The following is a 25,606-nucleotide window of genomic DNA, read 5'->3' on the forward strand; positions in this document are numbered from 1 at the left end:
GAGGAAACCGATCCAGTAAGTATTGCATGCCCAATTGCACAATAACTTCACAGGAGGGTTTAAACTACTTTTTCTGGAGCGGAGCTCTTTCGCTCAGGTAGTAGGCTTCCCCTTGCCGTTTAACTTAGCCATTCTCAAACTTCTATCAGACTCTTGTTTTATTTATTTGCTCTGGGCTCCTCATCCACACAGATGCACGGTCACTCACTGGCCACCTCCAAACTTCTGCACTCTGGCTACTGTCCCTACATCCCTTCATTTCTCTTACCCTCTCAACCAGAGTAACAAACTTTACTGTTGGTATGCCTTACCCCAAAATTTTGCATGCTGAATCCAGCAAATTCTGTTCCATCTTCACTCAGCTACCCTTGACTAGTTATCAGTCTTGCTGTACTGAAGGACTTACCGGAAACTTTACTGTGTCAGCTCCCTTGTAACGCTGTGTCTTCTCCTTCCCCTCACTCTCTGCGCTCTCAGCCCTCTGTGTAAGAGGTCCAGCCTGTGAGGAGTGGCATCGAGTTATCTTCACTGCCCACGTCTTTGCCACTCCGTCCTGTAGTGGCCTTGCTCTGTTTGGGAAGCCCTGAGGTCTCTAGGAGAGAGGGGACCCTGCTCTTGGTGCTGCTGGCACCACGAGGCACGCTGCCCGCTCCCTGCCTGCGCTGGGGAGCCCTGGGGCTCTGGGGGAGGCACGAAGCAGCCCGGCACAGCAAGAGCCGCGGCACCCCTCACCTCTGCAGTCCCCAGAGCCCAGCTCCTTGGCGTGGGTGTAAGGAGAAAGAGTTTAAAGGCTGGAAGGACCCGTCTGTTCGGGGGGGGATGCACAGTCGTAGAGGACAGATGGCATCACGTGGGTCTCTGTCCTTCCTCCCGCTGCTGCTGCTTACACCCCGTCCCGTGTGACATGTCCTTCAGTTCAACAAGTGTTGGTTTGCCTTCCTCCCAGTCACTGTCCTTCTGTCACATCGGTGTTGCTGACTCAGGGCTTTGCAGACTCCTCAGTACCTGACTCCACAAATATAGGAGCTCTTGATCACACTTTTTGATGCTTTTGGTGTTTTTTTTTTTTTTTTCTTTTTTTTTTTTAAAAAAAAAAACAAACTCTTGCTCCCCTCCCTGAAATGGCATCCCCTCATCAGTCTCACTTTAAAGCTTTAACAGTATATTTCTTTGCTATGCCAAGTCCCAAACATGAGTTGCACTTTTCTGCCTCCTTTCTCAGCTGATTTGATCTCCTCTCATTTCCTCCTTACTAATCACAGCCTTCCCCAGCTTTGGTTATGCTGCCCCCCTGCTCCAGATCTTAGTCATGCTTAAAGTGTTTATAAATCTTAATGCAGTCTCAAATATAAAGCTATGCTGTCACGGAGTTTCATTAGCATGCTCAATCGTTGCTCAGGGTGAAGTATACAAGGAATTTTTAACTGCATTGCTCTTCTAAAACTTTTATTTAGTAGAGTGAGCTTGTGTATATCTAACAACTGCTACAGCATTTTCTTAACTTAGCAGTATATTTTACAGTAATTTGTAGGAACCATAAAAAGAGTGAAAAGAGTGTGTGGGAGGGAGGTTTGACACCAACATTGCAGGTAAAGGAGGTGTTGGGGTTTTTCCCTTTCCCTTTTTTTTTTTTTTTTTTTTTTTTTCTTGAAGGAAGTGCTCTACTAACACTCCTGGATAAAGCATGTTGATAGGTAGCCTTGCAGTGTATTATCACAGTTTGCCTGCTTTCTTTATAAATGAGGCTCTTAAGTCTCCCAGGAATTCGCTAGGGAGTAATATCCTTCAACATAAGGACAGCTAGTTGCACATGTGTGCAGTTACAAAAGTAATGCCTACTGCTTTTTTCGTAAAAAAAAAAAAACAAAAAAACAAAACAACAACAAAAAAAAACACCAAAACAAAAACAAACAAACAAAAAACAACAACAAAAAAAAAACCCAAACCCAAACAAACAAACAAAAAAAAAAGCAGAGTCCTTTATATTCAAATGCCTATCCAGCAGTGCCTGACCATTTCAAGTTTTGAAACAATAGCAACCAACTTACCCCATTACGTATGTCCCAGAAAAACCTACAGCAGCATATGTAGTATGTGGAAGTAATTTGGAAGGCATCTTGCAGTCTTGAACGGAACATGATGAAAAGAAAAGTTGGGGGAAGAAAATCTGAATGTGGTCACGAGGGAAGAAACTAGTTAGCAGTATTAAAATAGAGTTACAGAGTTTGTAATGAGTGGGGTGGCTAGTAACATCTTTATTTTTTCTGATTTCTCTTAGCACATAGAAAAGCTGCAGCCCATATGAAGAGGGGAATTATTAGCTAAAAGATAGCCAGAAGATAAACGAAAGGTGGATCTGAACCTTGAAATTGTCAGCTCAGCTCAGCAGGAGGTTGCAAAAGCAGAACGGTGAAAGGAGGGTTTCCTGGAGAACTCACAGAAGATTGAAAAGGATTATGCGATTCTGGAAGGGGACAAGAAACAGGCAATACAAAGGTGCTAAACATAAACAGTTGTAACAAAACACTGGTCAAGCACTTTACCTCCAACACCCTGCAAAGCATAGGAGATGTTCCATATTGAGACCACTATGTCAGTTGAGCTAATCAGTAATGTTTCCTGACAGTATTCAGAATTTTGTGTACATAATCTAGAGGAGCACTCCTTGCATGACCTTCTTTGTTTTTAAGGTCATTATTTTTTCATTGAAAAAGCACCATCAGCTAAATCAGTAAATAAATTCATTTTTCTAAACACCTGTCTGAAAAATTAACTGAACACATGACTACTGTAAAACTCGTCTCTTCACAACTTTTTAAAAATAAAATTAAACTAAAACATACCTTTTGATTGCAAATTTTTTACTAGCTTACAGCTACTTTCCCACAGTGTGAAAGGAGCTCAAGCGTCTTGTTGGAGAGTACTTTGGAGGAATACATTCTCTGGGACTCACAAAAGAATCTCCATTTCATGTTTCTATCTGCCCTCCAGGATTTTTTCCCCATAACGTGCATGAAACACTGATGCACACCATACAGTCGTAGACTACTCCATCTTTTTTGTCACCATGTCCCTTCTACCTTTCTGGAAGCCTGTCCCCCTGGCAGTCTGCAGCTGTTCAAAGTGAAGTCACACAGGTCTTCTAGTACTGGTGAATGCTTACTGTGATAAACTCTGTCTAGGGGGACTCTGGAGGAATATGCCATGGTGTTGGTAAGGTCTTAAGCCTGTGTGTTTGTGAGGTGCAGCTGGGAGAGAGTAGGGCAACAGGTATGCATCTCACAACCTGCTTCTGGGCCAGGGGAGCCCTGTCCCTTCAAAGCTGTCTGTGACCTCCTGTGCACTGATGTGACATGGAGAAACCTCCTCGTGCTACTGTCAGCCTTCCTGACCTGGTTGCCCTGCCAATAACAAGCTTGTGATTTAGTGGTAACTATTTAATTGGTGACTACATCATTATGACACTTCATCCCCGATTGGTTTGCTGTTGGTGCAGCTCCAGGACAGAATCTGTGTGGGTTTCTGGCAGGTTCTGCCTTTGCTGCCTGAAACTGAATCCAGTAGTTGTTGCCATGCAAAAACTATACTCCAGGTGACTGTTCTGGATACGAGCTGCCTGGCTTCATCTCCCTCTACTATGTTCAATCCTGTAGCTCTGAATTATGCATGACTGCTTTTAATTGTTCATTAATCCAGCATCAAATCTCTGAATTCTTACAGATTCAGATGTGCATCCCAAAGTGCGCTGCGTGACAGACTGAAGCAGAGAGCACTGTAAATGAGCTGCTCAATGTGCCAAATGGTAAATGAGAACAAGCACAGAGCTATGTACTTACCTCATTAACAAGGATGCAAACACTCTGAAGTCACCGTAATCAGTAAGCTGTTCAGGTATATGCTATCAAAATTGCATAGACACAGTTGGTACATGAACAGGGTCAGAAATACATTCCGTGTCTGCACTGTGCAGGTTCTGAGAGGCTCACTGATTACAGCTTTGACGAGGGATTTGCCTTGGTATTACCCTGAGTATTTCGCATCTTTAGTTATCCTTTCCTAAGGCTTTTGTGGTTTAGCTCATAAGGTCATTGATACAATCACCCAGCACCACAGCTGTAGCAGCAGTAGCAAAGGCCATCATGACTAAACATGACACTTTGTATTTAATGTAAAGTTAGAATAATCTGTGAAGTATTTTCTTTTCAGATAGAATAGTAGTTCCATGAATGTAGGGTGTATTGGAAGATTAGCAGCTGCTTGGAAATTGGGCACTCTTTCTTACTTGCTGCCTTTCTCTGGAGGCTGGGATAGGAAGCAGAAGAGATGGGGCAGCCAGGATCAGCATTTTAGTTGGAATAGCTCCAATAAATCATGTGAAAATCCAAGCTTATGAAAAAAACAGTGCTAAACCCTGTCACAGCTTTTGCCCCCAGACGATGTTGTTCAGGTAGTGTGATTCAGGACAGAACTGGGCTTCCACTATGTTCTTTGGACTTCTGCATAGTTACCACCTACACCCCGGATGGGGGGGTGTATGTGCTACCCTTTCTCTGAGCCACTTTATATCGTTCTTCACAAGTTGTTTTTTTGTCCCAGATGTGAGCTTCCCAACCATCTCACCTAACCTCATGAGGAGAATCTAACTCCTGTGAAAGGTGGTGTCCTAGTTCAGTCCTTGCAGCTTCTACCTGGTATTGCAAGTGTTTCAAATACCACCACCCTGCCGCTCTTATTTGACCTTGTGTTAGCTAGATGGGTACCTCCTCTCCCTCTCCCTCTCCTCTCCTCTCCTTCAAAAATTGAGCCACAGTAGTGGATGAATCACTGATTGAATAATTGTAGTCCCATGTTTTCTGACTTGTAGTCCATGCTTCTTTTACAGACTTTGCTATTTTAAACCTGTCCCTGTGTTCTGGCACCCTGTTAATTTCTCCAGCACATCCAGTTCCTTTGTGTTCTGTCTGCCTAGCAGACCCTCAGGTGAAATCATTGAGCTCTTTAGTTGTTTTTACTTTTGTCTTAAATGAGGAGCACAGCACAAAGTGGAGTGACTAGTGGCTGCTTTTTTCTGTGCCGTTCCAAACCATCTCTTTCTGACCAAACAGAGATCACTAGCTGCACTGGATCGTCTTGTGTGGTGACATATGTGAGTGGAGTTTATCTTGAGTTCACTAATATCATTGTGATTTTCACCTAGCAGACTAGAGCACCAAAAACTCTTTTACTAGACCTATTACTGAAACTGTTAAAAAAATCTTGCATTATGATTCAAGTTAAGATGAGACTGTCTCAAAAAGCAGAATTTGTAACTTCCTATCCTGTATAGCTGTGCTCTGCAACCTAATTAGGATGTACCATTTAAACAACATAAGTATTCAGGTTTAGAAAAATCTTCTGAAATAGAAGTATGTAAAATCATGATTTCAGGGATGGTCTGGCCCAGGCAGCACTGCACTCGGCAAATCTGAAATCTGTACTGGGCAATTTTGGTAGATGCTATAATCAAGCATAGAATTGGTGGCCACCTGGGTAGGTGTGATTATTTGGGAAGAGTCAAAGCAGCATTTGTTGGAGTCCTGTCTTAGGGAGTTGGAGTTCTTTGGAGGCATCAAGTATTAAAGATGTTCTGGTTCAAAAATCAAAGTGAACTTTATCAAAAAGGCTTTTTAAGGAAACTAAGGAGCCATAGTATAAGAGGGAAGGTCTTTGCACAAGTAAATGACAGATTAAAAGATAAGATCAAAGGGTAGAAAGTCAATTCTCAATTAAAAGAGGGTCTCGGTTACATTCCACAGAGATCTGTGCTGTTCAACACATTTGTAAATGGTATCAGTAAAGTGATGAGCAATTGGATGATCAGGTTTGAAAAAGAGTATGAAAAAGAGAGCCAGATTTGGAGAACAGTAGAAGGACATTAAACTGCTGAGGACATGCAGCAAAATGGGTGATGCAATTCAGCGTAGATAAATGAGGATAACTGAGGAGCACTGGGCAGAACAATCCTGATTGTATATAAGATCATGAGTTTGAATTGAGTATTACCATTGAGGAGTAAGATTTGGGGACTGTGATTGGTGATTCTGTGAGATCATGAACCCATTGGTCACCAAAACCCAATGTCAACCCAAATGTCAGAGGAAAGAAATACAGAATAAAATTAAGAATGTCATTACAAGAGTGTATGGTCCAGTTGCCTCCTGAGTGCTGTGTGGACCTCTGGAGCCTTCATCTCAGAAAGGATTTATTAGAACTGGAGGAGGCTTAGTGAAGGTCAGCAAGGGTGATGACCTACGTGGGGTGGCTTCCACATGAAGAACACTTCTGTAAACTGGGACTTTGGTCTGGGAAAGGAATGAATTGAGGGCAATGTCATGGAGAGATCTGCAGATGATGGAAGAGGCAGACTAACCACTGTCTTTCAAAACAAGACTATACACAGTTAGGAAAGAAGGCAGATTCAGAGCCTTCAAAAGGAAGAGGGTCTCCATAAAATCGGTAGTGGGAGAGACCTGTGTGATGACTTTCCAGAAGTATGCTGTAGGTACTGGAAACTGATGTGGTTTCCAGGAGGAGCGTGGACTATTGCTTGGAAGGGTGATGTGCTGAAAGTTGCTAAATTAACAGAAACCACGTACGGTTCAGGAAGTCCCTGACCTGAAAGTAGCTGGGGGTCAGAAGAGTATCAGTGAGGAATATCACACGTTCATGACCTGTTCTATACTTTTGGCTATTACTGGAGACAGAATCTGGCCTAGATGTACCGTTAATCTAGCCCGCACACCTAGTCCCATTTTAAGATGTTTTGGGACAAAGGAAAATAATGTTCCTTACAAACATCAATTAATTCCTGATCCTATTTGTGTATAATCTGTTACACGCCTTTAAGATGTGTGTTTATGTTTACTTGTACATACACAGGATTTGCTTTTGATTAGGGTTTATTATAAAAATTACATGGTCCTATACGCCAATCAGATAGCAACCAAAGCTTGCTTTCACAGGAGCATCATCACTTTAAAAATGGATGCAGATTGTTCTTGGGGAGAGCGGTGGTGTGATTCTAAAATACATGAAAGTACTTTTGCAGGTTTTAAACATTCTAACAGTAATTACAGTATCAATATTATTCGTATCACAGCCTCTCCAAAGTTTTTCTAAAAACATCTATGCAGTGCCATAGAGATTCTTAAAAAGCCCCTAAAACCACAATCATCAGACGGGTTAGCTCTAGGCAGCTCTTGTTTCCTTTAATTTAGTATATAATCAGGAATCCTTTGGAACATTCAGTAACCAAAACTGAGCTCTCGATTTAAAGTGGACCTAAGTAATTTGAAACATGGAAAGCCCACAAATAGATGCTGGATAGTATTGTGATTCTTTTTTTCTTTAAATTACAGACTATTAGGTCATGATAAAATAAAAGTTGGTAAGTTCATGTTCTACTTTTTCAGAAACTTAAGAAGAAAAAAAAAGTCAAGCATGATAGACTTTTTCTTCTATATTCTGAAAAAGATTATGTAATACTCTTTCTAGTATAGCAAACTATAAAAATGAGTTATTTTCTAAAATTAAAAAGCTGGTTGTCCAAATTTCATTACTGTAGTACAGCTTTCAAGAATTGCAAATAGTGTTATGATCATGAAAAAAAAACATGTTGTACTTAATAATCAAATCTATATAAATACCTACTTTTGTATGATGGTTACTGTCCCACAGCAACATAGCGTTTTTTTCCTCCAAATGCTTTCTTTATTAATAAAAGGTATGTGTATTTAACAGATGTTTACTAGTGGAATTTGTGTATTTACTGTCCAGAAGAAAATAAATGAGTTTAATCATTTTAGTTCATTTCTTCCCCTTGCTACCCATATCTCACATTAGTTTGAAAGGATCAGGGTTTTTCCCTGCTCAACTTCATGCAATTTCAGTAAGTTTCTCAGTTTTGTGGATGTTTTTTAAAAAAAAACCAAAGGCTTCATTAAAATTTTGAACTGATGAAATGTCTTAATTCTTGTATTTTTCTACCTTCTATATAATACGCTTTGCAGCATAATCATTGTTCTGCACACAGTAGATATTAGTAATGTGCTGTCACTAACAGTAGACTACAATGGTTGCTTGGTTTTATTTTCAGTGTTTATGTTAATTCATTATGTTCTAGATGTTAGGCTGTTTCCCTGAGGGGTAAAGTCTTATGTGTTATTATCTCTAAGTCGTTCTTATGTTTATATCTAAGATCGCTGGATAGATATTTTCACTGTTTTGCCCACATCATTCCATTTTCCTGCAGCAGCTTTCACAGGCAGTTCTCCCGCTGCATGCTTGGATGTGGTTGTGTCTTCCTGCAGCCTGTGCATGCACTCGCTGCTGTCCTACCGTGCTCCCTCGGCCAGCCCTCTACACTGTAGGCTAGAGCTTGAATCCGTGGAGAAGGATTTCTATGAACTCAGCTGCCTGCTATAAGAAGTCCTGAAGTTCAAGATAAGATAAATACAGCCTTGTATACATTAAAACAAACAAACCCCAAAAAACAAATGCCAAAAAAAAACCAAACCAAACCAAAACAAACAAAAAAAAAAAAAAAAACCAAAACCCAACTAAACTATCTGTTCTTTTGTGATTAGTTTGCATAGGTGTGTGTGCTTCCCTTACATGAAACACTGCTCTATGATAGGGCTAGTGCCTACATCTGTAAATGATTGTTTACAATAACTGTTGTCCAAAAATGCAAAAGGCCAACTGGCTTCATCCACCTCAGTGCCATCTTATCCCCCCAGGGTCTCAGCATTGGGACCCTTTGTCTTTTTACATCTCTCCATCAGCTTGTGAGAGAACAGGAGCTGTAAAACCCTGGCCAATTCCCAGCTGCTGTCAGGTAGTGTACCTGTTGGCTCTCTCCCTCTCACTGCCTACCACGAAAGGCCACGATGGCCAGAGGCAAGGCTTGAGGGGTAGAGATCTGTCGTTCCTGCCGTTTGACAGTGCCGTGTTTATAGACAGTCATGCCAGGTGTCTTCGTTGCTTAGGGCAGAAACGTGTGTGTACCTGTTGCTTGCTGTTCAAATCTCTTCCAAATTACACTATAAAACAGGCAGAAAATTCAATGAAGTATCGCTTTGTGAAAGTGCAGGTGCGAGCTCCTCCTGGCCTAGGCAGGCTCCCTGGTCAAGCCCACCTTCTGGTTAACAGCCTCACCCCAGCAATGCCCATTCTTACTCCTTGTCCTCCAGCACCAAAGCCTCAGCTTGAGCTTTTCCAGACGTAGGAGAACTTGTGTCACAGAGAGACACCTCCCTTTGTTGCCCCCTTCCTGCTCTGGGCCCCTCCAGCCAAGAACAAATGGGAGAGAATCAGCATCTTCCTACCAAAGACAGGATTCTCCTCTAAACGTGGGCGAAGGTGAACAGGCTTCATTGGGTGTCTCCTTTAAAGAGTGACGTGCTGTTCCAATAAATGCAGATGAGATGGCATGCCAAGAATAAAGAGTGATGTAGACCCCCTGCATCAATCAGAAGACATTTTAATTCAACATGGAGAAAGGCAGCCCTGAAGTCATCATCCATACTTTAGCATTTTGCTAGTTAAGCATGGATTTTTCTTACCTGCTTGACTGTTTCCATTGGTGGGATCAACTTCTCAAGCTGAGATCCTCCCTTACTGAAAGTTAATTCTCTGTAAGAGGGACCTCTGGAAGTCCTGGGTTGGCAGCTAGCCCTTCTGCTACCTGCAGCTACTCTGAAAAGAGGCAGCTTCTGCAAAAAAGCCTAGCATTTTTCTACAAAATCCATCAGACCCACTGCTTGCCCTGAGGTCAGTGCAAGTGTGGAGCAGGCATACTGATCCTAGATGGTCCAGGAAGGATGGCTGAGCCCGGCAGGGCTGCAGGTCCCAGTGTGCTGTCCTGGAGTGACGCAGGCACTTTGCTACTTACGCCCTCAGCCCCCCTCTTCCAACAGCTGTCCCAGCAGAGGTATCTGAAGGAAGGAGGGTGAAATCTGCACCTCCACAAACTGAACTGCCTAGTGAGAGGTTTGTGTGTAAGCTTCTTTGGTTGCCTTAACCGGGGGGTAGATCCCTTCATCTTCAGGAGCTCTGATGACATTTTAACAGCCCTAGCTGAGAGGGGCAGAAGTAAGATTTGTAGTTCGGTTCTGTGACTCTGTAGTGGAGGTGCTGTCTGACTGTTACTTTGGCTCTTTGAGCCACAGTAAGTGGTTACGTTGACTGTCCCTTGCTCCAGCTTAGCTCCTACAGCTATCCCTGACTGCTTGGACAGAGCGGGTTTCCAATTCCAGTACTTTTTTTTAGTCAGTGACTATTAGTCACCCGATACAGAAAAGAAGAAAGATGCTTGCTTATGCTACAGTAATTGTGGATCTTCCAGGCACGTTCTCCATAGAGGCAGCACAGGGGATCTCTTGTCCTTCACTCTGAAGCAGTCCTTACTGTTGGTAAGCCCGAGAGGTTAGACTGGGGCATCCTGTGCTTAGTTTGCTCCATTACCACCCTGGGCAGCAGCAGCTCCTGGCTTCTTTGGGCAGCGTGACTTCGTCCTCCTTCTTCCCAAACCAGGGTGCCAGTCTGCGTTTTAGCTCGCTGATCCTCACACCACCCCCCCAGCTAGGACATCAACTCTTGCCCATGTATTTCTCTCCCGTGGCCCTGCTCCCTTTCATCAGCCACAACCAACCTTGCCAGCTCCTTCACATCAGCGTCTAAAACCCTGAGACGGGAGCACGGGTTTGGGAGCCGCAGGGCTACAGCAGCCACCGAAGAGGGAGGTTGCCGCTACCCAAAGCAGCACGTTGATGGCAGTGGCACGTGTGACGGCTCTTGCCCCACGGCACGAGTGAAGAGCAGACCCGGGAGCTGCCGCGGCTGCAGACAGCGTTAGGTGGTGCGATGCCGTGCGTGGCAGCGTGCAGGAGCCCTTTGCCGGTAGCAGTTGGGAGGGTGCACAGGCACAGCCTGGACGGACATTACTGTCTTCAGAGAACTTGATCCTGGTCGTGTGAGTACATGCTCACCTGGGATCTGTGTGGACAGCACTTCTTAAAGAATCGCGGTTTCCATAGGGTAAGTAACCACTTTTCATTTTCTTTCCTTAAAGAAATATTTAAAACCCAGGATGACTCTGATTCTACGATTAAGTCCTTTATCAGTTCCACCGTTATGATGACTCTGATGTTTCTAGGACCCATCCTCTGGTTTAAAACTGATTAATTTCAGGAACTGAAGCTAGATTCACTGTTCTGAGTGCAAGGCACAATGACAGATACCGTGTTCTCAATATTGTGTTCTCCATTATTGCTCTCTTATTTTGAAAGAAAACAACCATGAAACTGGTGTTTTCCTTTACTGTGGTTAGACACTCGTAAGAAAAGCAAGAAATGCAAGTTAGGAGGAGGATTATTGGTTGCATTTGTGTAATGTCTTCATTATTATTTTTTTTTTTTTAGTTTAGATATCAAATATTTTGAAACATTTTCAAGTGCACCTATTTTTTCATATTTTTAAAGATGAACTGTGAATTTTGAAAAAAAAGAAAAGCATGTTACTCTTTTTAATATTAAAAACAGGAATAAGTGATTTATCTTAGGGTTTGAGGGCATTTAAAAAATTTTTTTAGTGTTCTTTGACACCTCAGATGGTAGAAATTCAGATATTGTCTAACCTGGAATTATCTGGATGTTTGGATAGTGAGCAACATTAGTGACTCATGGATATTGGAAGATCTGATAAATTTTAAGAATTATAATGTGACAAATTATAGAAGTTGTATTTTGTTACTAGTTCCCAAATGGGTTTTAGGCATGTGCATGTGACAATGTTTTTTGAAGTGTGATGCTTCTCTACTTCATGTGGAGAATAATTTGAGCTTTGTTATTCATTAAAAATCTTTCCTAACTCGTCTAGTTGAGAAGAAAACTTAATAACACTATAACTATAAGCAGTTATGAGAAAAATGGTACATCTTTGTCCGGTATTCTGCCTCAGAGATTTTCTAGCACCAAAAGCTTCTAAGAGAGGTGGCCTAAAAATCAGCACTATCATGGACAACTTCTGTATTATGTGCACAAGAAAAAGTCTTTTATCCAATAGCTGATTTATTGTCACAAAGCATAGGAATTATATTATTTTCTGCTTTCACTTAATCCTGTCAAATGTAGTAGATGTCTTCATTATTCATACAAATTTACCACTTCTTGTGTGTGTGTTGTTAAGCTCTTTGCTTAATAATGGTCTTGTAGAAGTTGAGATCCCAGCTAATTGTAGGCATAGCATTGCCCTCATCTGGATCCACTGCACTGTGATTTTGCTATATTCATAAGGTAATGAACAAGAGTACCTGAATTTCCTCCTACATTCTCTTCATCATTTTACCTACATCTGGTGTTTATCTTGCTTATTTACTCATTCCAGTTGCTTCAGTTTCCCCTGGTACAACAGTCTTTCCATGCCTCTAATGGCTAGAGTGACTTAAGATGCGTGGTGAGAATTGAGTACCATAAGCATTTAAGAGAAAATGTTGAATACTGTTGAGAGGGCATTATATTTTAAATAGAATTGGGGTTTTTTTTTTTGAACAGGACATAATCTGTAAATACCAATAGTGGAGGGACTGGGTCCACGAAGACTTAGTCCATTACCTTTATGCGGCTGTCTTAAATATTGTCTACTTACCGTGAGTTACGCTAGTAGAGACATCTGGATAATGAAGCTCTTCCTTTTTGCTGCAATCGTGGAAGACGTTGAGATAGGCATCACAGAGTAACGAATTTATAGGGGTCTTGCTGGGGGAGGGAGTAAGGAGTCATCAGCTTTTTCTCCCTGAAACAAGGCGATTTGGGGACCTCCTAAAGAGGAGGTGAGGGTTGTGCCCTCTCTCTTGCTCATTAGTTGAAAACAGAGCTTTCACTTTTTCTTTGGGTACTGGAACTGTTTCCACCTCCTGCCTGTGTGTACAAAGCCCCAGACAAACGCTCCTCAGCTGTAAGAGAGCTTCAGTGGGTTGCTCTGAAGCACTTTTGCCTTTAATAGGTGTTCACAGACGCCGGTTTGCTCACGGTTGTGCTTACCAGCAGAGGAGGCTGGGGCTGTGTGAAGCTGAACGCAGTACCAAAAGGAAGAATACTTTACTGGAGTGAATGGGAAGTGAGAAGGGAAAATGCTTTGTGCGGGGGGAAGTGTTACATTACTCTGGGGCTCCTGCCAAATATCTTCAGCTTGCTATGCCACGTGGGGCATGTGCACTGTATAGGGCTTTGCCCTTACGTATCTGGAAGAGTCGGAGGGGATAAACCTCCCTGTTACAATGAGGCACTGAACGTGCTTTCTGCATGTACCTGTGTCATCCAGGAGGCCTTCTAGCAAGATAAGGAAGACATGCTGCAAATTTACAAAAGAATGGTGGCAGGGAAAAGGGAAATATAAGGGAAATTCCAGAAAAGCCCTCTGGATTTTCTCAGGCACACCTAGACTTGCCCTTTATTGGGATTTACCTGTAGCATGTACATCATTAAGAGGCTTTATTATTTTTTTTTAAATTAATTTTATTTTCCTTTGCAGGTCACCTTTTAAGCTGCTATTTCCTGTATAATTAAGCAGAATGAAGGCATTAGGTTCTAGTAAAGTTGGCCCTAATCCAGAAATCTTCTCTTATTCAGTCCTTTCTGAGTAAGAAATTCAAGTCCGGGCCCAGCATTTCATGAGTTTTGCTGTTATTTCTAAGTTATTTCTGGTCTGTGGATTTTTTTGTTTTGGTTTTAACTGTATTGAAAGCTCCTTTTCTCTTGTCTAATTTTATCTCCTTATGTGTTACTGTCCAGCGTAGCATTAGTTGAAATGATGTAAGTATACTGCAGATTGACGTGCATAATTGCTACTGATAATGCAAGAATGATTGGTTCCTACAGTTTATAATTAACAGTACATAATGTTCTGTGCATGGGTTGGTTCTATCCCTTTTAACTTTTCCTTTCCGATTCTTTCCAACCCCCAGTCTTGCCACATCCCAGCCTTTCTGAATATACTGGTTTCGCTGGAGTCTAGTCCATTCTTCCTTTTGTTTTTCAGACCAGTAAAAATGGGAAGTACTGGATTCTGGTTTCCTCCAAGAAGAGTCAGCGGAACTGGTTAAGACCAAAATCTGAGGACTTTAGTGGGCAAACATCAGGTGTGCATTGAACAGAGGCTGCTTTAATCCTTCCTTAAGTATATGCTTCTTTAAAAATAGTATTATATATGAGCTTTTGTGTAATGTGTTTGTTATATTTGATACTGCATATAATCATTCATCCTGCAGTTGTGAAAACACCAGTAAGAATGAGGATTTTAAGTGATAATATGTTGAGACACAAACAGGCAATATTACTCATAAAATTCTTTCAGCTGGTCTTTGGAAAGTGTAATATTTGAGGATCAGTGGTTTTTAAAGTTTTATCTCCATTGCTCAGTCTATATATCCACAAGAAAGAAAGAAAGTGGTTATTTGCATTCAGAGGTCAATACTGAAGTTCTTAATTGCCTCATCTGTTGAGAAATGGTACTGAGATAATAGTGCATACATGTTTTTTAATAAAACACTGTCATTGTCAAAGATTGGATCCACACTTTGTTCTAATGATGCATTTTTGAGGACACTTAAGCACAGTTCAAAGTCAGCTTAATTATTTTTGATCATGGAGGAACAAAACTTGAGTTCTTCATCCGTGTGAATGTTCTGAGTTACTTCTGGTACAGCAACTAGGTTACCTGAAGTTTTGGAGAAGATAACAGTAATGTTATATTGGCCTGAATATAGGATGGCCTCCAGCCTGAGGTGTGATCTTTGCCTTGAGAAAAGGAGTGAGAAGTTGCCGGAGCTGTTAATTTAACAGTTAAGCCTCATACGCTGTTCCACAGCAAACGCTGCTTTTGCCCTCAGATCAGACCCTTCTGCATGCCCTAACATCCTGCATCTCCCCAGCTCGATGCATGCTCAGTTCCTCCCCATGTGCCCCCAGCGTTACCAGCCCACCCCTATCCTCATGGTACTCCCGACTCCTGCTCCCTGTGCCTCCCTGGCCCCACTGCCCCATCCTAGTTCTGTCCGTTGTCCCTCCCCGTGTCCTGCCAGCTATGTCTCGCTCCCCTTGTCACCGGCTGGGCGCAGAGGCCACTTGCTGCCGAGCTCTGGACCCAGCACGGTCAAATTAACCACGCTCCCCCGCAGCAGGCTGTGGAGACAGTTCCCTTGCCCTTTGCCGCGGACGCTGCCTGCCCTGTCTCTCAGGCTAGGTGTGGATTTGGCGGGGAGGTGAAAGGGGTCGTAGCCCTTTCCTACCCCGCTGAGACTGTAGGTGCCCTAGCCATGCAGGGAGGGCCACGGCTACCGCCAAGTCATCTCTGGGTGACGGGTCTCACCTAGGTGCCTATGTGGTATAGATACACCCTGTGTAAGTGGAGATCGGGTTGGATTTTTTTTCTCTACCCAAACTTCATTTGTCAGGAGAGACTATGCTAAAACAAGATTTCGTTCTGTATTCAGGCCAATATGCATAGAAGACCAGTGTGTTCATTTACAGGAAAGCAAAATTAATTTTATTACCAGATTCTGATTAAAGCATACATTGAAAAAAAAAAACTTTCAATCCACAAATATATCACAACTTTGATGTGAATCAGACTCCTTGGAACTGGTCTTCATTTACTTTTATTGCAGAAAATTATTGCTCCCAAGTCTCCAAACAACTGATTCATTTTTTTCACTTATGAACTAGATAGTTGATTATGAGACAGAAAATAAAATTGATCTGAAACTTTGAAGACCTGTGCATGTTCCCACTCATGGAACTGATGTCTCTAGGCTTCATCCCATGAGTGGGAATGAGTCCGAGACTAATCTGAAATCATGAGAGTCCTTAAAGAAGCCCATTTTCTGTGACTGGGTATCTTTGAAGAGGTTAGTAGTTCAATATAAAATTGGGGGGAGTAAAGGTGGTCTTACAAAATTCCCTGCTTAAAGAAGGTAACAAAGTTTAGCCTGCCATTTAAGGACTTTAGGGCTGAAAGGCAGCAGGTTTCCATTTCTCCTCTTGTAAAGACAAGGGAAATGTCATGGGGAGGAGGGAGGAAGAGGCATAGACAAGGACATATTCTGTGTACACGTTCGGCCTGAAGATTTCATAAGACGCAGGCATTTTATGAAAAGGGCGCATCCCTTCTTCCCCTCGCTGCCCCTCCAGCCCTCCAGTCCTGCCATGCGTTGAGAAAAACCCAGGCTCTCCTTCCTCCTCGCTTTCCTCCAGGACCACGCTGGGGCTCCTGCAAGGACTGTTCGCACTTTCCCCCCATCTGCCTCCCGGGTGCCGCTCTCTGCTCCCTTCTGGAGTGGCTGGCTCCCTCCGTCTCTGCGGAGCCTCAGCCGGGCCCGAGGGCGGCTGGGACCAGGCCCCGGGGCCGCTCCCAAGCTTCGCCCCCTCCCCTCGCTGCCAGCGGGGAACGGGCCTCGCTGCCAGGGGGAGGTGGCGTTCGGCTGGAGCAGCTGCGGCCTGGTGCTGCCTGCCCGGCTCCCGCCCGGCCGCCCGGCTCCACCTGTCCCGGCAGCTGCTGTCCACCCCGGCCCCGCTGCTGGGGGCTGTGGGGGCGGCCGGCCGCCGAGCCCCCCCCCGGCCCGGCCGCTGCCCCGGCCTCCCTGCCGCCCGGCCTCCCAGCAGCTGCCCCAGCAGAGGGGCCGGGGTGGACAGCAGCTGTGAGCCACCGCACCGGGAACGGGGTGGCGTGGGGGGGGTGTCGCCGCTTTTGGGGGAGCAAGGCCGAATCTGGGGGGCTTTCCGGCCCTGCCAAGCGCTTGCGCTGAGTGCCGTCCTCCCGTTGTCCTCCTCCTCGCCCCCCGCCGCTACAGAGCTCACTCACCCTCAACCCTTCCCGCAACGGGTAGCAGTGGATTTTGGTGTCTGTAGTAGCAATTGTGCTCCGATGATGAAAAAAAAGCTGTCAGCTACCCCTGACAAAGGAGGGCTGTTGAGAGCCCTGTCGTGGCAGGCGCCCAGTTGCTACTAGACAGTACCAGATGACGAATTTAAAGCTGTTCACCCGCAAGTCACGCACGAGTGTCACGCACCTTCTCTAAACTGGAAGCCTCTGGTTTAGTCCATGATTTGCAATGCCCCGGCAGGACTAAGAGCCCTCCATCCTGAGCTAGTCTAAATCTGAACGTTTACAATCCCTACGTTTTGCAGGGTAGTGTGAGGAGGGTGGGGATCTCTAGCGCTGGGTTGATAAAACCCTAATCTGTCTAATCTACCCCTAATCTGTGGGATTTCTGTTGTTAATATGTCAAGTCTCTGTTAGCAGAGGGCAAATTTACAGAGGGATTTCACCTGGCGTTAGCAATCATTGCACACATTTTACTAGAGTAGATCCATAAATGTGCTGTAGTCACAGCGAGGAGGTACACCCGAGAACATGAGCTTTCCCCCCCCAGACTGTCAGCATGGGTACTGCCACTTTTTGCGCAGGTTTTCAAACATTTTGAGGCTTACAGATTTTTGCTTTGATAACTGTGTGCATGCGTGTATGAGTGTGTGTGTGCGTATGTCTGTGCAAACACCACAGGCGTGGCTTTTAATTCCTTTGAAATCCAAAACTGCCCAAAGCCATCTGGGTAGGTAGGCTCCTTGCCTGATGCCTCCCATAATCTGACAGAAATTTTGCTGTCCTCCATCAGTGCTTGAGGGGAAGGTTGTGAGGTGTGATTTCAGGGCATATGTGGATCTGTTCATCCTGAGCAATGCGTTTTAAGAGTTGCAGCAAATAGTGTAAAGAAACCTGCAGGTATTACATTAGACCAGCTGAACCTAATTTTATTTTTAAGTTTTATTCAGAAGCATCACATAGCAAGTAAACTTCAAAATCTAAGTTTAGTTACAAACTAGTTGTTTCTTATTTTTTTTTTCCAGTCCCCTTTTGCTTTCTTTTACGACCACATGAAACTTGAGAAGCCATCTAAAGCTAAATCATTTAGTGGAGTTGGGCAATTCCCAAGTGTCCAACAAGAAGGCCTGGTTTAGGCTGCGATGGCCACTGTCATTCCTGGTGATTTGTCAGAAGTAAGAGATACCCAGAAAGTCCCTTCAGGGAAACGTAAGCGTGGTGAAACCAAACCAAGAAAAAACTTTCCTTGCCAACTGTGTGACAAGGCCTTTAACAGTGTTGAGAAATTAAAGGTTCACTCATACTCTCACACAGGAGAGAGGCCCTACAAGTGCACACAACAAGACTGCACCAAGGCCTTTGTTTCTAAGTACAAATTACTAAGGTATTAAACTCTATTTATCTTTCAGATTATATTATCTATTTTATGTTGGCCGTGTTAAGCCGTGTAAAAGTATATATTTGTGTACACCTTCAGCTGATTGCAGAGAGGATGTGTTAATTAAAGTAGCTATTGGATTGTTTCTAGAATTCTAAATTACCTAAGTTTGCAAGCTAATGTCTTTGATTTTGTTTCTTAATTTGTTTTCTGCTTTTGTTTTGTGTTTGTTGTTTTTTTGTTTTGTTTTGTTTTTTAAATGAGCGTAGAATTTTCATTTGTATAAGGAATTGTCACAAGGAAAAGAGTATGGACTGAAAATTTTTTGGCTATGGACTTTTACACAAGTACTTTCATACTTGCCCATATACCCCTCTTACAGTAGCTAAAACCCACAAAAACTAAAGTGTTGATTTAAGAGAAATGGCTCACATTTTGCTATATTTAAATTTGTTGAACTGTCTTTGTAGTGTCATGCTTTCAGTTAAAAGGTTCTGTTGCAAAGCAGCCCTTAGTGTAGTATTTAGCTGCCATTAAAAAATGAGCACGTGTGTTTTTTGATCAAAATAATTACTTACAGAATATATCTGTGTTTAAAGGCATATGGCTACTCATTCTCCTGAGAAAACCCACAAGTGTAATTATTGTGAGAAAATGTTTCACCGAAAAGATCACCTAAAGAATCACCTACATACACACAATCCCAACAAAGAGGCCTTTAAGTGTGAAGAATGTGGAAAGAACTACAATACCAAGCTTGGGTTCAAACGTCACCTGGCTTTGCATGCTGCAACAAGTGGTGACCTCACCTGTAAGGTATGTTTGCAGACTTTTGAAAGCACCGGAGTGCTGCTGGAGCACCTAAAAACTCACGCAGGCAAGTCATCGGGTGGAGTGAAGGAGAAAAAACACCAGTGTGAACACTGTGATCGTCGGTTCTACACCCGAAAGGATGTCCGTAGACACATGGTAGTGCACACTGGAAGAAAGGACTTCCTCTGTCAGTACTGTGCACAGAGATTTGGGCGGAAGGATCACCTCACGCGCCACATGAAGAAAAGTCACAACCAAGAACTTTTGAAGGTCAAAACAGAGCCAATGGACCTTCTAGACCCCTTTACCTGCAATGTTTCTGTGCCTATTAAGGATGAGCTGCTTCCAGTGATGTCTTTACCTTCCAGTGAACTGACATCAAAGCCATTTACAAACACTTTGCAATTAAATCTCTACAACACTCAGATTCAGTCCATGCAGAGTTCTGCATCTGCACACCAAATGGTTGCCACATCATTACCATTGGGAATGCCTTGTCCAATAGATATGGAGTCTGTCCACCCTTCTCACCAGCTATCGTTGAAATATCCGCTCGGTACTACCTCATATGCAATTTCTATGCCTGAAAAAGAACAGCCATTGAAAGGGGAAATTGAAAGTTACTTAATGGAGTTGCAAAGTGGTATGCCTTCTTCATCCCAGGATTCTCAAGCATCTTCATCAAAACTAGGGCTGGATCCACAAGTAGGGCCACTAGATGATGGGTCTGGGGAGGTTTCCCTTTCCAAGGGCTCTGTTCCTATTAGCGAACCTCTAAACACCCCGTCATTGGACTTTTCGCAGCTGTTCAACTTCATACCTGTAAATGGCCCTCCCTATAATCCTTCTGTTTCAGTGGGAAACCTCGGAATGAGTTATACGCAAGAGGAGGCACATTCTTCTATGACTCAACTTCCACCACAAACCCAGGATCCACAAGATCCTAGCAATAGTATAGGTCTTGGGTCTCTGCACTCATTGTCAGCAGCGTTCACAAGCAGTCTAAGCACAACCACCACCCTACCACGATTTCATCAAGCTTTCCAATAAGATGTACAAAGCTGGCTTGTTACTGTCTATTTGTAGAAATGCCTTAGGTGACCATTTTTAACTTAGTGCCTACTATAAGACATTATAAATTCTCTGCTTTTGTACAGTACCAATCTCATGAAGCCAGTAAGAAATTTAAATTAACTTTTTAAAATTGTTTTGAAAGTGTTTATTCTCAGCTGTGTTTACTTTGTTGTTTTTTTTTTTTTAAAAAAAACCAGTCTCATTGTATTGTTTTCATTCTCACTGCCAATTGACACATTTAAGATGTTCAGTAGAAAGTCATCCCAATCAAACTCTCAACACTCATCCCTTTTTAAAAAATTCAACCATACCAGCTATTCTCTTTTTTTTATGTCAGTGGTAGAACTGCCACTTTTACCTTTTAATATATTTTACTGTTTGCAAAGAATCCAGTTAAAATAGGTATCAAAAAGATTCCTGAAGATTTGGGAAAAAAATTCTCCAGTCTGTTTCCAAACAAATCCTCTTCCCAAATGGTGACACATCTGATCTGTTCTGTAATGACAAATCTAAATTTTTAAAATAAATATAGAATTCAGATTTTTCTGAAAACTTGTGTGTGTATATATAGAAGTCCATATATACACATGTACATATATATAGCATTTTGACTTGTATTGAAGTCATTATAAAAGGTGTAAAGAATTTGCCATTTTCTGGCTTAAATTTTTGCGGCCTGTTATGGATAGTGGAAGAAAAAAATTTAGTTTAATTCTCTAAAATCATGGCTGAACAGAATTTCAACAGAGAATCTCTGCTTGCCTAAATGACAAATGTTTCAAGTTGAATTTGGAACTGTGTTGTTGTGCTTTCATGACTCTGGTAGAGGGAAACAGGCAAAATTAATGGCTGATCTTGAAATATAAAAGTGTTGTAATGTAGTAATGCAGAATATTTTGTCGCAGTTTTTGTTTTAATTCTTAACTTGCTGTTTTTTTCTCTTTAGTAGCATAGAAAGAGTACTGCATAGGAATCTTCCAGTAGTGTATTCACATTTGTAGGCATCAGTCTTCTCCCAGCTGCCACCGCCAAAGGGTGGATCAAGTCCAGCCAGAAAGTGTGTATCTGTTTTCAGTTCAAAACTAGTGTGCAGTCAGAGAGTGAATGTAAATTTGCAAATACCAGTTTTTTGTTTTGGTTTGGTTTTTTTTTTTTGTTTGTTTTTTTTTTTTTTTTTATTGGAATGATCTTTTCAGTTGTGTTACATGGTGTGTTATGTCCTCCTAAGCAACAAGTTAGATATTAATCACACTTTCTACACCTGGGTACTTGGTTAGGGACTTTTTGCCCATTGCCAAGATTTAAAGACAGGACTCTTAGGAGTGAAGTAAAAGCATATTGCTTACACCACTTTTACCTAATGCAATATATTCTATTCCCCAACCCCTAATAACCAAAAGAGGGAAAAAAAAAAAAAAAAAAAAAAAACAACCAACCCTGTGATGCATGGAAGCAAACTAGATTTGCTGTAATTCAACAATAGCATTGTTTTCCTTGTCATTTTTGTACAAGGAATTAAAAAATAGAAATCAAGTACATTAGTATCTCTCAAACAATAATGAGGGTTCATACAAGGTTTTAAGTGGTTAAACTAAATATACTTCACGGAAACAAAAGTTGCTCCCATTTAAGGAGCTCATGCTCCGGATGTTTTATCAGTAGCTCCTACTTTTTTTTTTTTTTTAATTCTAGGAGCAATATGCAGGTGTAGTTTTACTATTTTATACATATGTGTATTTAAATTTTATTACTGAAAGATAACATTTTTATAAATGTGTTTGTGTTCCAAAGGCATTAAAATAAGGATGTATTAATAAGGAAAATACCTTTTGAAATTCTGCAAACTACTCCTAGATTTTGGGTTTAGGAGCACGTTATCTCAAAGTGGGCTTTTAGCTCTGCTTCATGACTGCTTCCTCTGGTTTCTGTGAAACAGATTGCTCACTTACTTACATCTTTAGTTGAATGATTTGTTCAATATTGCTTTTTATCTCTTCACCTTTCTAAAGGAAAGAAAAATACAGATGAACAGAGCACAAGGTGAAAGCAACTGAATGTAATTCTAGTTTAAATCAGCAACAATAGCGCGCGCGCAGAAAGAATTTGGGCTCATTCTCAATCCTTGCAATTACTCTGAGATGAAGATAAAGGGATTTAACTCCTCCAGTGGGTTATGTCCGGCAGGGAGCCGAGCATCTGCAACTCTCCCTGCAGTGGGGGAACGCTGGGAGCGCTCGGCAGCCCCTGGCACACAACTTTCCAATCCGTAGCAACTGTTTATCCGTCTCAGTTGCCTATTAGGCTCCACCAAAAACACAAAACCCAACAGACAGTTTGCCAACACCCATTTCATAGTGTGTAGCCAGACTCCTTACTACTTTGTTCGTGCCTTAGCTTCCCGTAAAGGGACTGACATTTCACTATGGAGTTAGACGTACATTTCACTTGAGAAATAGGGACCTCAGACAAGATATTGAACCTCATTCAGTCAGGGTTTCAGTGGGTGGCTGCACCCAGTGTGTTTGCCACAGAACTAGGATGTATGGTAGTGTGGAAGCAGACCGACACTGTAAGCAATACCACCACCACCGGAGTGCTTTCGAATATCACTTAGGCAGAGTCGATATTGGCCACTACTAAACCATCAGTTTTTAAACGCCACTTGCTTGATTTCAGATGGATTCTCGGCGGGAGGGGGGGAGGGCTGGCTGATCATGCACCACTCTTTGTGCAACTTCTAAACTTATAGTAAGGTTTTGTTTGTTTTTTTGTTGTTTTTTTTTTTTTTTTAAATATATATATTTTTGTGTACTTGTTGCTTGTGCTTTATTTAGTAGTAAATTGTGGAATAGAGTGATTTATTGTTAATTTGGCAGTAGCGGTTTTTAAAAACCATATACTGACTGAAACATGAGCCAGAGCTGATTGCTTTATTAAGCTAATAATGAATGTTAAGAGTACATATTTTCAGGATCATTTGCCTAGTGAGCTAAACTTGTATTATAGGCCAATATTTTTTAAAATAAAGCTTGGTCAACCTCTATGTTACACATATTACAAGATATAGCACTTTCAAAAAGAAAACCTAAACCTTTTAAGAAAATTTCTTACAGGTTATGCTTTTTATTATAAAACCTTTTATTATAATTTGTTTCAAGTGCCATTAGATTACATATATGTAGGCCTTTGGTATAATGCTTTGTGTACAAAATGGTAGACATTGTAATTTTAAACAGGTACATTTTTACAGTGTTTTCTTATCAATTTGCTATATTGCACAGAACCAGTGTGTCTTTCTTAAGGGTTTTACAATGGTTTTTACTAGGTTTACATGTTTCAAACTACACTGTCTTCTACTGCCATTTTGAATACCAGTCAAAAAAACATTAGGAGTTTGTCCTCACCAATTGCAAACTGTGTCCTCTGGAGTTCTGGATGGTAAACGATGGCAAAAATGTTTAACATGCAGTATTTGATGCAGATTTTTTTTTTTTTTTATCATACCCTATCATCGCTATGCTGCTGTCTGAAGTTAACTTAGGGCCGGATCCTGCATCCGTAAAGGTCGAGGGGAGCGGGATTGTCATCCTTTGTTATGTCTGTCTCATACACTGGTTTAGCAGCTCATCCTGTATTCTTCTCAGTCTATGGATAAGCCTCTGAAATAAGTGTACTTATCTGGTATGTAGTAAATTGTATAGGCTTAGCTGTCCATCCTGCATCCTCCCAGTGTACGGTTAACACCGCAGCCTACTTAGCATCACGCTCAACACACAAAGAACACCGCAGCAGTGCAAAGTGTGTTTGGATAGTCCCAAAGCTTTTATGCAATAAGGGTGTCTTACTTTTGTTGGAAGGCAGTGTCTTTTGATAACAGTTATCTAGCCCTGGAAGTGACACAGAACTATTGCTAATCATATGTAAACACTTTTCAGTATAAGCTTCAGTGGTACAGTTGAACCAGAGTGAATGTTTATCTCCTCAGAAACACTCCTGCAATATTGTTATATTGGATCATGCTGCTAATGTAACTTGGGATACAACTCCTCTCATGGTGCTACAAACCTCCCTGTCTCATTCAGATGTATTTTTACCCATAGAAAAAAGGACTATACTAGACCTATAGTTGTATGATATATTTTTATACTGTGACTTAATTTGTCATTAATGAACTTTTGTGCAACACCACAATGTATTCATATGCACTTGCAAAAGTAAAATTTTGGACATGCAAATTTAAACACTGACAAGCCCAGCTCTTGTTCACAAAAATAGGTGACTGCTAGTTAAAATTAAATGTGGGCTTTTTATAAGGTGTGGAGTGAAGAACATACTATATATTACCAAAAGCCTTTGAGTTTAGACAAAAACTGGGAAGAGTATATTGGGGAACGGTGACACACCCAAACCTGAGTCGGATTGCTGAAATTATATTTTTAGCTAGTGGAAAAATTGTTTGGACTTCTATGCTAAAATGTTTTTAAGATAAAAGTTTTTGAGTCAAAAATAGAGAAAAAAAAAGAACACAGAAACCCTGCATTCCAGACTGAATTTGTATATGTTTCTTGCATTTAAAATTTGCTATCCTGTGATATGGGAAATTGAGTTGCTTATCATGTATATGTACTTTAAAATGTATTCACAAACTACTGTTGTATTTGTATAAAATATAGACAAAAAGATTGCATATATATTTTTGTGTATAAGCTCTGTAAAATAGCAATCACATTATGAAGCTGCAGCAGAACTTCATTTTAAACATTCACATCCAAAGAAACAGACTATTTATTGTCCACATACCCTGATTATAAAATATACCTTGCTGCTATTAAACAATAGTGCTGCAGCTTCTTGTGGCCTACAGTGTTATGTTTGCTGTACAAAAATATGTGAACTCCACAAAATATATCAATAAAATTACAGAATGGTTTTAGTTAATGAATAACTTATGCCTGGCATTTCAATAGATAATCTTGATCTGCATGTTTGGGATTACAAAAAGTTATTACAGAATACATCCAGTGTTGCTGGGTGTAGTTATTCAGAGTTTGCAGAGGTATAACCGTCTTTCTAATTTATGACTGGTAAAATATCAGTTTTTCAGAAAAACTTAAAGCATAAGTATCTGCGTTTCGTGATTTCACCAAGGAACAATTTGGATGATGCTACTGTGTACGTGACAAGGCCGATCTGAACTGAAGGAAGCAACTGGGTTTGCCATCAAATTGCACTTGAAAAGCTGTGAGACGCTGGAAGGTGAGTTTGGGGTTTCCATAGTGGGACTGCTTGTTCGGGAGACGTAGGTGAGTGATCCTCCCTCGTTTCAGATTAATGCAAGTCAGTCACATCGATTGTTAGAGTTTGCAGGATAAATTGTAAGGGCGTGGCATGCGCCAGGCACAGTGTGTGGGTTGTCTCTCAGAC

The 25,606-nt window shown here is 41.7% G+C and overlaps 1 protein-coding gene across 2 annotated transcripts in view; it reads left to right on the forward strand.

The window, feature by feature from the left end:
- Positions 1-25,124, forward strand: part of PLAG1 (PLAG1 zinc finger) — a 52,733-nt gene extending 27,609 nt beyond the window's left edge. The window contains exons 2-4 of one of the 2 annotated variants that reach the window (XM_042786293.1): positions 14,077-14,176; positions 17,943-18,301; positions 18,895-25,124. In XM_042786293.1, coding sequence (XP_042642227.1) covers positions 18,060-18,301; positions 18,895-20,158 — 1,506 coding nt within the window. In that variant the 5' untranslated portion in view covers positions 14,077-14,176; positions 17,943-18,059 and the 3' untranslated portion in view covers positions 20,159-25,124. The remainder of the gene's footprint in view (positions 1-14,076; positions 14,177-17,942; positions 18,302-18,894) is intronic. The other variant, XM_042786294.1, reaches the window with a different exon arrangement.
- The last annotated feature ends 482 nt before the right edge of the window (positions 25,125-25,606 follow it).

Source organism: Tyto alba, unplaced genomic scaffold (assembly GCF_018691265.1).
Source record: "Tyto alba isolate M040663 unplaced genomic scaffold, T.alba_DEE_v4.0 Super-Scaffold_9, whole genome shotgun sequence".
NCBI lineage: Eukaryota > Metazoa > Chordata > Aves > Strigiformes > Tytonidae > Tyto > Tyto alba.